At 54.2% G+C, this 15,484-nt stretch overlaps 3 protein-coding genes across 3 annotated transcripts; 1 reads left to right on the forward strand and 2 right to left on the reverse strand.

Annotated features, from left to right (window-relative positions):
* Positions 1–798: 798 nt before the first annotated feature.
* On the reverse strand, positions 799–2,535 carry GCG54_00013433 (Ribose-phosphate pyrophosphokinase 1; the record flags this gene model as incomplete). Its single annotated transcript, XM_045413286.1, has 2 exons — positions 799–2,223; positions 2,425–2,535. The coding sequence occupies 2 exons, from the start codon at positions 2,533–2,535 to the stop codon at positions 799–801; spliced, it is 1,536 nt and encodes a 511-aa protein (XP_045262482.1).
* Positions 2,536–3,135: 600 nt separating this feature from the next.
* GCG54_00013434 (uncharacterized protein) lies at positions 3,136–4,944 on the forward strand (the record flags this gene model as incomplete). Its single annotated transcript, XM_045413287.1, has 2 exons — positions 3,136–3,371; positions 3,399–4,944. The coding sequence occupies 2 exons, from the start codon at positions 3,136–3,138 to the stop codon at positions 4,942–4,944; spliced, it is 1,782 nt and encodes a 593-aa protein (XP_045262483.1).
* Positions 4,945–8,646: 3,702 nt separating this feature from the next.
* GCG54_00013435 (ATP synthase subunit f) lies at positions 8,647–14,964 on the reverse strand (the record flags this gene model as incomplete). The annotated part of the gene is made up of 6 exons (XM_045413288.1): positions 8,647–11,657; positions 11,713–12,196; positions 12,398–12,665; positions 12,741–12,792; positions 14,668–14,733; positions 14,799–14,964. The coding sequence occupies 6 exons, from the start codon at positions 14,962–14,964 to the stop codon at positions 8,647–8,649; spliced, it is 4,047 nt and encodes a 1,348-aa protein (XP_045262484.1).
* Between the last annotated feature and the right edge of the window lie 520 nt (positions 14,965–15,484).

Below are 15,484 nucleotides of genomic sequence, written 5' to 3' on the forward strand. Positions count from 1 at the left end.
CGGACGGACTGGAGGGCATGCTCTTAGGGACGATGTCACGAACGTATCATGAGGAAAAAAAAAAGAAGAAGAGAGAAACCAAACATGAGATGAGGATGAGTTGCTTGTATTATTATTACCCTGTGTAACTACAGATATAAAAAAACCTCAAATTTTGACCAGTTACTAGCGAGACCGCTGTAATCAAGCAAGTTGGCAGATGAGATCTCAGAAGTAAAATACATTGCACTGGAGGAAAAGCATGTTCGAAGGTTTCTCTTACCCCTCGCCCACCCATCCCGGAGGTGGTGAACGCCATAAAGGCAGACTGAGCGAGGGGTCTTCTTTTAGCCGAAAATTTGATCTACCAACGCTCCGTTAAGGACTTCTTCTGGGATGAAGATAGCCCTTGCTGTCCAGAAGACAGCATCGTTGGGGGGGGAGGAAATCCTCCGAGAGTCAAGAAAAGGAAATATTAGTGTAGCACACACGTGACACACACACCATAAAGGTTGCGGTCGGATGAGGTATCAAGATCATAATTCATGTCTAATACTGACCATGTAAAAAAACGTTTCAAGTGGCAGACCATTCCCAGGTCGCACTTTTGTGTTGCCGCCATTCTGGCTTTTTCCACTGTGCCGTTGCCGCCTCCCAAACGCCGCGCTAGAATGCCATCACACCTCCCAAGGATGCCAATGAAAACGCACACGAGGCCCAGAGTACAGTTCTTAGACCAAGAAAGAAATGCAAGAAAAGAAGCAGTGATAGTCTGGCAGAATGGCATAATTCCGCCCCACGCTCTTTTGCTGAATTCTTCTAGTCCAGGATGTGCTGGTACAAGGGAGAGATTGACTCGCCGTAGTGGTTGCGGCGGATGGCCTCGGCGAGGAGGAAAGAGAGGTCAAGGACGACAAGCTTGGGGGTGCGCTTGGCCTGGTCCTCAGGAATGGGAAAGCTGTTGGTTACGATGATGGTGTCAATGCACTCGCATTTCTGCATCTGCTCAAGGCAGTCGCCGCCAAAGACGCCGTGGGTGGCCATGCAGTAGACCTTCTTCGCGCGGCCCTTCTTGACCACAGTCTCGGCCGCAGCAATCCAGGATCCGGGCTTATCGATCATGTCATCCACGATGAAGACGGTTCTGTTCTTGACATCGCCGACCAGCGTGATCATGTGCTCGACCTTGGGATCCTTGAGAACGTCGTCTTCCTCGTCTGATTCGGGAACCGCGTCGCCGGAGCCGCCCAGCGCGTGGGGCTGAGGAGCGAAGAAGGAGGATGCCTGAGACATGGTCATCGGGTCGTCGTCGCGGACGCTGCCGCCCGCGGTCGAGGTAGCCGGCGATGGATAGTCGTCGTCCACAATGTGACCTTGGACAAGACGCCCGTGGGTGACTTCGTGAGCGCGGCGGTCATCATACTCCGCATCGCCCTCCTCGTCGTCCTCCGTAGCACCGTTGGTGGGCTTCGACTGTGTAGGGGTTGTTGGCCGCTCATCCATAGTGCGGGGATGAGAGCGTGGTGGGTTGGTGTGCTGAGGCGAGCCGTGAGCGTCGGCTCTCACTCTAGCAGCGCGACCGTTGGGGGGAGGGGTAGTGGGTCTGCCGGCAGTTGGAGTAAGACTGCTCTCCAAGAGGGGGTCGCGTTCGAAGTTATCAAGGTGGTGCATGATCATGCTGGATGTCATGTTGCCACCACGCTTCTTCTCAGTAGTGACCATTCCAAAGTTCAGCTTCAGGGCGTCCGCAAGCGATGTCACACGCTTGGTACCGCCGGCGTTCTTGGATACGACAACAGCCTCCTTCCAGTTGGGCACGTTGTGACGGATCCATCTCGCCAACAAGGGCTCGGCGTGGAGGTTGTCGACGGGACATTTGAAAAAGCCCTGCATCTGAGACGCGTGGAGGTCGACGGTGATGACGTGCTTAACGCCAGCGACGCCGAGGAGGTTGGCCAGCATTCTCGCCGTGATCGCACCGCGGTGGGACTTCTTCTTGGACTGGCGGCTGTAGGGGAAGTACGGCAGCACAGCTGGAAGGACGAGGGTTAGCGACGCGATGGTGGTGGATTGAGTGAGCAAGGGGTTGTGCTTACCAGTGATCTTGTTCGACGAGCCGCCCTTGCAGGCCGAGATCATGATCAACAGTTCCATGATGGTATCGTTGACATTGGCGCTGCCGGACTGGACAACGAAGACGTCCTTCTCTCGGACGCTAGTCAAGATTCGCACGCTCGTCTCGCCCTTTTGTGTGACGGGTTAGCCTCAACAGGGAGTCCAAACAAGTTTGGAATTGGTCCAATCAAGGCAAGAGCCGGTGAGAGAAGAGGCCGCGACAGGTCGCGAGTCTCATCCTCGCCGACTCCCCGCCGTTGGTGTTGACGGCAGCAGAATTTTGTGTCTTTTGGGGATTGGCCAAAGAACAAAGATCGCACTTCAGCTTACATTGGAAAATTGGGTAAGCTCCGCCTCGGCAGGAGCCATGCCCAGGTTCTCACATATTTGCGTAGTGAGGGCCGGGCATGAAGAGCCCGCGAAGATGAGAGTGCCGCGCATTTTGCGAAGAAGAATGCGAGAGGGTCGAAGAGTTTTGGTTCGCGTAGCGGGGAGCTTTTATTTGCGGGCTGCTGCGAAAGGAAAAATTGAGTTGGGCGCAGGGGGGGGAGCCGGGGGTGATTAAGCCGACAAACGGGGTCGGGCCAGCTGAAGAGTGGGGGGCTGGACAGTGCGGCTGCGATAATCAGCCGGATGAGGCCTTGATTCGTACTGTATTTATCCGACCCGGACCAGCCTCATTCCTAACGAAATTTTCAGCTGCACCGTGCCGGACACTGGGACCCCGCGATGCTGCTTATGCCCCTCTGAGGCAGGTGCAACCAATATCAAGGTCGTGAAGAAGGTACGCCTTGATATGCAACAACCCAACTCTTCATGCGGGAGGAAAACTTTCGGGAAAAGATTCCCCAAGTAGAGAATACTATTGGTGTTATATGTATGACTCACTGTTGGAAAACGCTCGCCTACGAATTTTCAATAGATGATTTCGAGGTTAGCTTAAAACCCCCTCCAAAAGCACTCCATTCCCTACTTATTCCCACTAACATACGCTTGAAAGTGTAAGGTTTGACGTACGCTCAGTCAGGAACGGTCATTAGAATGGGTATACCTCACTTGATCCACCACCTCGCTCCATATGGCGTTCTCGCTCCTGTGGACGGCGACAGAGTTGTGATCGACGGCCCTGCACTGGCGTATCACATCTACCACCTTTGCACGAGGAGCAGCACCGGCCTTCCTTCCTACCAACTGCTCAGTGACACTACCATCGCTTGGCTAGAAAAGCTCACGAGTCACAAAATCTCCATGTACCGTGCCTTAGCCAAAGCACCACCGTATCTTTGAAGACTTACGCGTTGCAGAGCTGCGATCTACTTCGATGGCTTTCTCCCACCATCAAAGATTCCTGTCCGACTGGACAGGATACTGAGGACTTCGACACAACTGAAGCTCTTCCACTCAACGTTCCCTAATGCTTGTTCAGCCAAGCAGGTCTCAGTCACATACCACAGGCAGCCTCCTCTCTTTCCGACAGACGCACCAAAGAGAGAACAGCCACTGACCCCGCCCCCTCCATTCCTGGTTGCTGCCGTGGTCGACAAGCTCAGCCAAAGTGACAAGTATGCGGACTTGGTGCGTCTGGTACCGGGCGAGGCGGACGCTTACTGTGCAGACGATGTCCTGAAGAACGGAGGAACGATCGTAACCTCCGACTCTGACCTCACAATACACGACCTCAACGAAGGGGCTGTTGTCTTTTTCAAGGACCTCCACATAGGGTCCGCAGATGGGAATGATGGCCTACTTGGATTGAAGTTCTGTCCTTCGGACGTGGAGAAGCGGTTGAAGCTGCCCGAGGGACAAGGCATGCGGCGGTTTGGATACGAACTTTCCAAGTCTAGCAGGCCCAAATTCTCGCAAGTTCTCGAGAGCTGCAAGGGAGACGTCAATGACCCGGAAGACTTCCACAGCTTCTGTAAGCCATACGAAGCCCTGGATACAACTGATTGGAGCGCGGTCCCCGTACTTGGGAGCTTGAAGAATCCCAAGCTTGATGCCAGGCTGTCAGAGATCGTCCTCCAATTCGTGGGCTACTCAGGGGCCTCCGCTGCCTCATCTGAGGAGAAGGGAGCGGAAGGGTGTATGATGTGCCTTCCGCCACTCCTCGACTGTCCTGCTCGTGCAAGCGCATGGGACAGCAGCGCTTCTGTCCGACAGTTGGCGTATAGTCTCGCTTCCTTGCTGAAAGCAGGAGCGTCACCCCCTGTCCGAGAGTACAGAAGAGTGTACAACGGGATGAATCAAGGGAAGAATATCATCATTCTTCCTCGGACATCTATCAAAGACTACACCGACTTTCTTTATGACACTCTGAGCCAAGTCAAGGATAGTCTGGGAGAGGCCGAGTCACTGTGGCAGACTGTGGCTCTTCAACAGGTCCTGGCTTGCTCCAAGGTGGACGGCAAGTACGATGTATGCGTTGGAGCAGTAAAGCAGGCTCTTTCAGTGGAGGCAGGCTCCGGCCTCATCCCATGGGACGTCGTTCACCTGTCAGCGCAGGTCCAGGCCATGCTCTACTCCCTCCGTCTCCTTTCTCAAGTCTTGGTCCTTCTGGAAGTCGTTAAACCAGCAAAGATGCCCAAAGGCCTTGGCAGACTTCGTGACCTTCTGAAAACCCTGCCGTCTCTGACGGAGTGGCCAACAGTAGACGGAACCAAGGCTTTGCTTGACAAAGGGAACCTAGCTAGGCTTGCAGAAGCACTCGAGATACCCGAAAGTGATTTACTTCCTGCGAAAGAGGCAAAGAATAGGAAGAAGAAGAGAAAGAAGATGGCCGAGACCGAGCATCAAGCGTTGCCGGAGAAGAAAAGGTCGTCCAACCCATTCGACGTTTTGGACGATGAGTAGAATTAGAGCTAAACTTAGAAAATCAAGATAGTTGCATCCAGTTGGGACATGAATGTCAGCTTCGGCCGTCTGTATCTGGGGCATCTGGATACCTCTGCGAACATCGTAGGTATTTTCTTGTCTAGTTAGGTTCTCTGTGAATAGCTTATCACAAACCTGAATACAGGTGGGCGTTTTGGGTTGTTACTTCTCTGTGCCCCCCATACACTGAGGCACTCTCATCTTGTCAATGGTGAACAGATCAACATCGTTCAGGCAGAGACAATCTAAAGCAATATTAGCTTACAAAATTTCCCCCATCATGTCTGGCATCCCTTCTTATATTCCTTCGCCTATTGTGCCCAGGTGCCGTCTAGCGAAGACATGCAAGCAATCCTTTGAGAGTCATCATGGATCATAGACCGTGGCTTTGCACAACTTGAGATTGTCGCCCTATTGAAAGACCTTTCATTGTCCCGTGAGTTTCTGCTTTAGGTCATAGTTGAATAATATATATGCAACTCGGCTTTGCTTTTCTTCATCGCTATGAGCCATTTTCGTAATATACGAAGGTTCGGCACCTCGTCTTCCCGTTGAAACAACCAACCAATAACCGGTACCATCTTGCAGGTGTCGTGTAAGCTTGGAGAGCTTATTACTAAGTACTTTGAGCTTCTTCACGTCGGACAATGAGTTCTCTGTTGCAAACACTGACGGACCAACTTACTTTTCCTCGTCTTGCGCTCCAATCCCGATGTTGTTTCCTGAGCAATACTAGAGCAGAATGTAAAGACGACAGCAAGATGGTGTCAAAGGAGAGTTTCTCATAAGAAAACTGCATCACTACATTGTGAACGGTCATACGTCACTGCTGATTGTGACAAACATTCTCGAGTCCAGCGTGCCCTCAATTGCTTTACATCGTCGATAGACCGCAAACGAGCTCGTAGTTAATGACGCAATCTACCTCTCTGGGAATTTTTGCGTGAACCACAGAATCGAAGAAAAAACAGCGTAATAGTGTGTGATGATAACAAGATGGAGCCAAATCAAGAACTGCATATTAAGCACACGCCAGGTGTCTAATACTCTAACTACTGAGGCCCCCCCCCCCCCCCCCCCCNTTAAATCCCTAACCCCCGGGGCCCCCCCCCCCCCCCCTGGAAAGTAGCTGGAAGACGCAACGACTTCACTCACGCCGAAACAAGAAGATCACTGTTCAAGGGTGATTGAGGACAGATCTAGTGATGTCTGGAGAAATGGCTATAAATTAGAGAAAGAGATTGAGGTGACATGACACAGCAACGCAATTGTAAAGGAAGCCTTCGGAAACGTTGCCCACTGGGGCACAGAAGAGCCGCGAAGTTCATTCTATATCATCAGCAATTGTTCAAACTCTCCCCAGCTAGCCGTATGTCCTTGCTTACCGTCAATTCCTGTCACATATTCCCTTTGGAATGACGCTCAACTGCGTAAGAAACTAAGTCAAGGAAACGCACTTACCGTGTGTACTTTCTCTAGTGGACAGCACCTGAGTACTCGTCCAATCCCACACTACCACCGCAGTGGAGCGAACTGGAAGTGATCGATTTTGCTGCCCTTTTCACTCGTGTCTAACTCTGTATTATATACACACCCCTACCACGAAGACGAACCCAGTCACTCAATACGCAGCAAATGAACAGCATCAAAGCTTACTCGGGGGAACGAGACCAGTTCTTCTCAGCAACCAGTAACTTCGCGGCCCGGTTTTGGTAGGCAAAGGCAACTCTTAGGGCGATCACCAACCAATTCAGAAGTCGCAACTCCAGGCGGCGTCTTCCACTACTCAGCCTCACGTCTGGTTGCATTTCTTCTCTCTTCGTGTCTCTTGCTTTCTGCATATTCAACTTTGATAAGCAGAGTATTCCAGTACAGTTCCAACACCGAAAGAGCGTGTTTTTCCATTACGGCTACGCCTTTGTGGGTATGGCAACAGCTCGAAAGAAGCTGCACAGTCTACTGCCCTGGCTTTTGTATCCCGCGACGCGCCGAACTATGAATACGATCCCATTCAATCTGCCCTCTTCACAGACAATAAGGTAAACACAGCGCCTACTTATACCAATAGGCTCTTAACACTGGAGGATCGTTGGACCCCCGTCACATTGTACCTTCGAGCTTCAAACATGTTTCACTCTCACATCTCCTTAAGAAACATCCGTCCGTTGCGGCAGCTCCTTAACCAGCCCAAGTTTAACCCCCAACATCCTCATCCAACCATCGTTATACATCACCTCCCATCTCCTTGCAAGTATTGTTCACAAATACACAGATAGTACTGCCTATAGCAACTCTTGCACACATCGCCTTGCTGGTGGTCGCGGTTCCAACGCAGATTATAGCGAGCAAGTATCATCGAGCATCAAATGTGCTTCACGCAACCTCCGCGACCCCTCATTGTGGGTGGTTCAAAACGCGAAAAGCTGACTTGAGCTTGGCTTTTATGGACAAGTCATCTTCAACCAGCCAAGATCCACGGCGCGAACTGTATTTAACTTGAAAACACTCAGCCCAGATATCTTGCCTCCACAGCAATCATAGTGTTGTTCGCACATGTTTTAGCTGTCACCAGGATTCAATCTTATCAACTGAGAAGGCCATCAACAAGTTGTCGACTCTCACGAGCAGCAAGCTCATCGGGCTACGCCCAAACTACCCATTATCGTTCATCGTCTCTGCCTTCCCAAGATCATTCCCCATGAATAAGTAAGTAGCGTTACCCCCCCCATAGCAATTCTCACAGACATTGGCTTGCACTTCCTTGGTCAAAATGACGACACAGCTTGCAGGGAAAAGTTACCATCTCGTATCCGTACCGTCGCCGCCCCTGCCGATTGTCGGTGCCTAAGAAAAGAGAAGAAAGCTGGTCTGTGCCGGGCTTTTATATGCAAAGAGTATTTCCGTAGCCTCCTATGGATCTCAAATCTGGCGTCCTGCGCCCTCGAACACGTCGAAGCGAGACTAGAGTAGTTTCGTCATTGTTGTCTTCAAGTTTGACCGTCCTTCTACACAACTACTGGGCCACACATCACGACACATCACCCATCAAAGTACCCAGAATCTCAAACAGCAAAGCCACTGTCTTTTCATCCTTTGTTTGTGTATTTTCTGAACTGCAATTACCAAAGGGACACCGTAGGCTTCTCCCCCGTCCCGATGTTTCCACCCCGTACACCTCCACCCCAAGTTTAGTATCAGTCAGGTAGGTTGGTTTGTAGTAAAAGACCGCGTTTTTTCCCTCCCGGTTCTCCCAACCCCAACCGCCGTCCGTCTTTCCGCCCCTCTCTCCGATTCGTCGTTGCGTATGTAAATATGGTTGTACTTAAAATAGCCGGCAGACCTTGGTCAGACAAGAGGTTCCATCAGCGTCGAAGAGCAAGGCGCGGGGGTGGTTTCAGGCTCCGGAGTCGTGTTCGATTCCATGGTGGGGGAGAGCGTGATGTACGAAGCTTGCTCGTGTGGTTTTGTAAAGAAGAAGAAAAAGGTTTCCGCAAAAAGAGTTCGCTCTCGCTTCCTCCCAACCCTAGGTGTTCGCGTGCGTTCCGGTGCTGACGTCGTTCCGGTGGAGCATCATAATCAAAGGTTTCGAAATTGTACACTGCTTATTCGGGCATGCGTACGTACAGTCGTCGGTGTGTTGCCTCCAGAAAGGTGGCGGCCAATTGTGATAAAAGTGCAAGTTTATGCCGTTTGGCTGGCAGGGCTACGCCGAGACCAGGTCTCGCCTCCACGCCCGCGGTAGCCGCCGCGTCCGCGGCTAGGGGCCGACGTCGAGGTGCTTGCCTCAGAGTACGAGGACTCACGGCCCTTGCCGCCTCGGCTGGATCCGGATCCTCTTTGACCGCCTCGTCCACTCGACCGTCGTGGGTTGCTGGCTGATCTGGAGAAGGGCAAAGGAATCGTCTTTGCTTCGCTCATACCGGGAAGCTGAACGCGATAGACGCTGCCAACAGATGACATGTCGTGAGGGAACCACAGTGCCCGGATCGTCGGCTCAGCATCCGATACCCAGAAGCGCCTTGGCAACGGCTTGGCCGGAGCAGAGGCAGGGTGCCACGCAGCATCGGGCGTCTTATGCGGGAGCTTGATCTGAGGCAGAGATCCCATTTCCTGCTCCTCAAAGCATTCCTCCGCCATCGGCTTCGTTGTGAAAGACTTGATATCATCTATCAGGTTTTGAACAACTGAGCGCGGCAGCGACACGGTTGCTGCCGGGTTATAATACCCGGTGTACTCGAGAGCGCTCTTACTAACAGGCTCGACACCGGGGGCTCTGGGCGGTGAGTTCGGCTTGCGGCCGGTAAGAAGATTGTTGATTCGATCCTGCCAGTTCTCGTGCTCTTGCTGTCGTGAGGCATTGTTGTGCTGGTAGGCACCGCGCGTGTAGACACCGGGTTCCTTGTAACCGGCAGGGCTCGCCCATGCAAACGATCCGCCGGACCTAGCTGCTGTAGGTTGCTCGGATGCGGAGGGCGGCAGCTTTACCACATATCTAGGGCGGGGAAGGGAGACGTGGGGATGCGAAGCGTCGCCGTCGAAAGCAGGATGGCCGTACACCTCCGGCGGCGGGGGCGAGGGCGAGTTGGGTCTGGATCGCTCAGTAGAATGAGTTGAGACGTCGTTTCTGCTATCCTTAGGGGGAAAGAACCGAGATGGCCGTGCCTGAGATGCGGCTGGTCCAGTGGGAGGCAGAATCGAACCAGCTGCAACATCGTGATGAACAACATGAGCAGGTTCACGCCTGCCCTCTCCGGAAGGTCTCCATGTATCCTTGATTGCGGGTTGGGCCTGTTCAATAGTGAGACCACGCTCGTTGAGCTGACGGTCACGCTCCAGACGCTGAGTTCTCCGCTCGTCGAGAAGTGATTTATCGCCATCCAGCACTGAGTTGGCCCATCTGTTCCGCATCTCGTTCAAGTCACGAGTGGGTCCTGGAGCCGGACGAGGCTGAGTTGCCGCAGGAGGCTGGTTCTGAACACGCTGTGCGCTAGGCGGCGCAATGGGGGCGGGGCCTTGCCTGGCTTGGGTCGGAGGCAGCTGGCCAGCTTGTGACTCAGGGAGGCGTCCGATGTCAGTGTTGAATGTGCCATTTCCGAGACCACGATCATTGTTGGGAGATCCCCACACGTTCTTGGTCGCTTGCTGCCCAGCAGATCCCCAGGTCGGCAGACGGTCGGGTTGCTTCGGAGTTTGCGCGTCCCACAGATTCGGCTGTCTCGCATCGTGTCCAGGTCTTCGATGTTCGGGGTCGCCAGTCGTAGGTCTTTCGCCGTAAGGCTTTTCGCTCGCGTTCGTCACGGTTGTAGTTACGGTCGACGGGCCAGAGCTTGCCGCAGACTCTCTAGACTGCGATACGGTGTCTGAACCAGCGGAGCCATCGCCGTGTTGAGCCGGCGGCTGGATGGTGGCACTTGCGCTCTCTGGAGAGTCCTTCTTGGCACTCTTGCGTTCCGGTGGCGGTCCCATGGCATCCAGCTTGGCCTTGATGCGCTCTTTCCTCGCAGCCTCCTCACGTGCCTCCTCTTCACGTCTTCGTTGCATTGCCAGCTCGCGCTTCTCGCGCATAATCTTCTTTTGCAATTCCAGATCCTCTTCGAGACGAGCCATTGGCGGCGGCTGAACCGGGCGTCCGTCGGGTGGTCCAGCTGAGTGAAGGCTAGCGTAGTTAGTACCTGGGGAAGCGCGGGGCTGCCACTGCTGGTTCGAGTGCATCCGGGGGCCATGCTGAAGGCCTGAGGGGGAGAAGTTCCGCGGCGAGACGGGGCTATCGATCGAGCCTGTAATAGAACCTCTGCGCGCATTGAGCAAATCTTGAGGAGGCAGGGGCATTTCGTGCTTGCCAGGTCTCTGCATGTAGGAACCGCTTCCGCCACTGACGTTCGAGGATCCGCGACGTCGACCAAAGGGGCCATCGGGCATCGTTGTCCTGCTAGTTTGGAAAGCCGCAGATGGCTCCGGATGATCAGACTGGGAGGGGCGTTGCAGAACGGGAGGCTGTCTGTGTGCATCAGATCGGAATGATCCCCTTCGGTCATTGACTGGTTCATAACGACCAGACTGGGAGTTGAAAAGCTCCCGATTTCCACCACCAGGCCCTTCTCTCCACGCAGACCGATTAAAGTCGTCGGCGGCGATCTCTCTCGCATACGGCGGCGGCGTGTTGTTACGACCCGGCTGATCTCTGGGGGCAAATCTGTGTCCTGCTTGAGGCGGGGGCTCCGCAACAATAGGCGGTGCCTTTTCGACGGGTGGCAGAGGCGCCCATGGCGACTTGACGGGTGTTGGGGGAGCAGGCGGCTTTGCGACAAGCGTTGGTTTGTCGGCTGAGCCGCCCTTGAGAATCAGACCCTTTCCAGAGGCGAGAACACCGGGTTTCATGGACGGGGACGGGGCGTTGCGTGGAGGCGCGGGCGACTTCGGTTTCTCGATCGGTTTCTCTTTTGGAGGAGCTGGCGGGGGCGCCGGAGTCGGTTCGGGAGGCGGGGCGGGAGTCTCATCAGGGTGCGGCAACGTTGTCTTGGTACCGTCGGTCCAGGTGATGGTCTCGGGCGCCCAGTCGTCATCGTCGTCTTCAATGTCCGCCCAATTACCTTGCGCCTGTGCGCTTTCCGGGGCCAATCGACTCGCCATGTGGATGCCATACTTCTTAAGTTCCTCATCCGTGAATTTCTTGGGCTCCGGAGGCGGAACAGCTGGGGATGAAGATTAGCAAAGACCAAAGCCTCCACGATTTCCCGACAGCCTTACGTCGATTTTTGTTCCATACTACGCTGGGGTCCGGACCGGATGCGTTGGTACCGTTGGCTGCCGAAAGTCGCGGAACGTTGCCAGTGCCGCTGCCCGACTTTGCAATAAGTCGCGGTCGCGACGAAAGGGTAGAGGTGCCAGAGGGTGAAGAGCTCAACAGACTTGCGGAGCTCTTGTCGGCGGGTTTCGAGGCGGTACTACCGGCGGCGGCGGCAGCGGCGCCTTTCGCGGCAAGGAAGGTTTTGTTGACAGACACAGCCTTGAAGGTCGCGGGCTTCTTGACGGTCGATGACGTCCTTCCGTGGCCCTTTTCTCCATCTCGAGCCCTCGATGCTTCCGTATCTGAGCCCCCGCTCACGCTGACATCTGCTGAGATGGCCTCTTCGACACCGGTGATGTGCTTGTTCTCGAGGTCATCGAAGGCTGCGGGGCTGCCATTCAGTTTTGCGCGGTTTGGACCATCGTGGGCGCCGCTGTCGTTGGTCTGTTTGCGCAAGTTAGCCATCGTGATGAGGCATGGGTGTTGGTTGGAGTTGGGAGGGGGGGACGTGGGGACCTTCCGGCATCTCTGCCGTCGTGGTCTCCGTCCGCAACTCCATTGTGTCCGTCGCCGTCCTAGCTCTAGACGACGCCCCTCGGCGCTCTAAACCGGCAGCGCTGGGTGACTTTGAGGGGGAGCACTCACGAGCTTGGGTTCGGAGGAAGCATCGACGGGGGCGAGGGTGGCTTCAGTGGCCATCATACGTCGTGCTGCGCTGCGGAGGAGGAGCGAGGTTGGGGTGGGCGGTCGCTTGCCTCGAGTGGTCGGCGTTTCGGGGTAACAATCGAGCCTGGGGTGGTTGTCGAGGTTATCGTCGGCGCGGTACTCGTCGCGATCGAGGGAAGGGGAATCGTCGCGGATCGTCGTCCCGATTGTCGTGGGATTCGAGGTGGGAGGTAGAAAAAAGGGAGCGCTGAGACGAGGTGGTGTAAAATGGCACCGATGCGGCTGTGATGGTTGTGAGGTTGATTTTCCAGAGGAGCTGCACCTAATCAGGGAGTAGCGTGCGCGTGCGGCAGGGGAGCACTGGGCGCTGCCACCTATGGGCTGGCACAGGTAGTGGTCATAGGTTCCCGTCGCACTCAAGGAGGGCACCTTAGTGTACCTTACGTCCTGACAGCACTCGTTTGGCTCCAAAGGCAGGCCGCTGTTGATTTTCTTTTCTCTACTTCTTTTGTTTCTCATAAATCTCTTGCCTAGATTAACTCTATATTCTATTCCCTCACGCATCACCATCTGGGGGTATTTTATTGGAACATGGTAACCCAAAAGAAACCATGGGCACAGACACTGCTCGTAGGGACACAGCGCACTTCAAGCACTGGGCCGGGCTGAGGTGCCCTGCCTCTACTTTACCCATTAAGTGGCACGGTGGGTGGGTGGTGAGAATGAGGGGAGCGTGAGGCAGGTGAGGGAAAAAAGAGTGGAGCTGCTGGGGCCTCTCCGCCGACGTGGACACACCACCACCGACCCGACGGCTGAGGCTGCGACAGTGCGGCCAGATAACTCACTGTGCGCCACTAGTACTGTGCCGCCAGCCTCTTCCCTGCTCTTTCCTCACGAGAGGCAGGCACCAACCAACGCGGGATTCCCCGACATCGAATGCCTATTCTTGGACTTTTTGCATTGATCGGCCTGTCCCCCAGTCTGAGCATCGCAAAGGGCCGCGAGTGCGCACCCGCACTTCTCCGACTGACAGTTGTTTTACAGACTTAGCTTGCAAGGCTACTTACTGATTGCTACCAAGTGTCGGTCGACGACAGTTGTTACATGATAGTAATAGTCTTGTGTCGCCACTGGGATGGATGCATGTGTATGGCGAGCTCAAACTCAATGCCCAGCCATCCCCTTTCCCAACTTTTCCCTTTTGCCCGTTGCATCCCGTCTTGCGAGTGGTGGTTGTCTGACTGGTTGGTCGATTGGTTTGTTGGGGGTGCAAAGACTTGACTGAGTATTACGCAACACTCACTCACTTTTCGATTAATCTTTCCATTAGCTGAAACAAACTCTCGGCACCTGTGTTCGCCTCTGCCACTCGCTCGACTTGTAGGTGGCCTTAGCCGAACCGAGAAATCCGGGGTCGCATCTGAGGGGTCACTGCATATCCGAACATAGATGAGCAGACGACACAAATGCTGCTGACGGCTCTTGAGGCAGATTTAGTATGTAAAAAGGGTATTTCAAACAACTGAGCAGTAAGAAGATGCCAACATGAGAAAGGGTGAAACGAAATAAAAGATAAGAGGTCTTGAATCGACTCGTCGTTGTCTGACGGTCGAGCTTCCCCTAATGTGTTAAGTGATCCATTAAGGCCGTCAGACCATGTCATGAAATTTCAATTACACTAGTCAACAAATCTGACACCTCTGATGCTAAAAACGAAGACAGACATGGCAACAATGAACCATGCAGCTCATATGTGAGCAAACCTACCCCAGCAGCTGTAATCCTACGATTAAGCAGGGAGCGCCTCAGCTGCGGTAATACTTCGTGTGAGGACACAGAGGCAGACACACGCAATGCTTTCAACTCATCTTCAGCAATGTAGTCCATTATAAGCTCTTCTTGATGTCAATAAAGCGTGCCTTGGAACTTCACTTCACGACTCATCAAACACAGCGAGCGTGACAAGACACAAGGGAATTTGCCGAGGAGCTTCCTCTCGGAGAAAATAGAGCTTCTAATTCTTGTATACACAGTCCCAATGCCATTACACAGCCTACGGGTTCAGGCTGGAACTACACATCCGATCGGGAGAGAGTAGCTTAGTGAGCATTGTTCTTGTGGTGGCCTGTCACGATTCAAAAGACGTCAGCAAATCCAATCCACTGAAACATTTACACCTCGTATCTCTTTTCATCCGAACTGCCCCGCGCCCGCAGGGATCCTAAAAAACCACAGAGGCGAAAACTTACGGAGGTGGAAGTAGTAGTTCTGGGCGTAGCCGACGACGAGGAGGAAGCCGATGGCGTGGATGATGGCTGTGCGCGACCTGTTAGCAACGTCTCTTTACACATTCGTCGTCTCGGTGGAGTTCGCAACATACGCTTGGCAGAGGCGTTCTTGCCGTTGAAGTGCTTAGCGGCGTAGCGGCCGAGGATGCCAGAAGCCTTGGCCTCGGGAGCCGGGCCACGGGGGAGCTTCTCGTAGAAGTTGACGACGCGCTGCATGCGGACGGCGTTGGGGTCCGCACCAAGGGCCTGATCGAACATTGCGCATGTTAGCCAACCATCCCCATCAATCAACAAACATCATCCAATCCAGCCGGCGTGAATAAGTTCTGCCCCGCCTCTTCCAACTGCATGTCGCAATTGCGTGCACCGCCTGCTGTCGTCTCGCGATCCTTCCAAAGCTCCGAGGAGCACCGTCCACCTCTTGACCAAGTTTCCGGCCGCATCCTGCACCATCCCGCCCGAACCTCCGACTTTCGCGGCGTTATCTTCGCACCACCTCGGCCATCCATCAAAACACGTCAGAATCGCAGGAGACATCGTACCTTGGGAGAGGCGACCTAGATGCGTCACAATTAGTCAAACTGCAAAGACACCCCGCCGTCCGAGAAGCTCTCGCCAAACGACACCGGGTGGGCGGAAAGGGATACCCGAGAGCTAGCGTACCTTGGGGGGGATAAGGGTCGAAAGACCGCGGCGGGTGACGAAGCTCATTTTCGCGAGGAGGGCGGAGGTATCTATCGGCTAGGGATGAGCAAGTCAATTGACGGCGCGGGGGGTA

The sequence above is a fragment of the Colletotrichum gloeosporioides genome (genome assembly GCF_011800055.1).
Source record: "Colletotrichum gloeosporioides strain Lc1 chromosome Unknown consensus_55, whole genome shotgun sequence".
NCBI classification, from domain to species: domain Eukaryota; kingdom Fungi; phylum Ascomycota; class Sordariomycetes; order Glomerellales; family Glomerellaceae; genus Colletotrichum; species Colletotrichum gloeosporioides.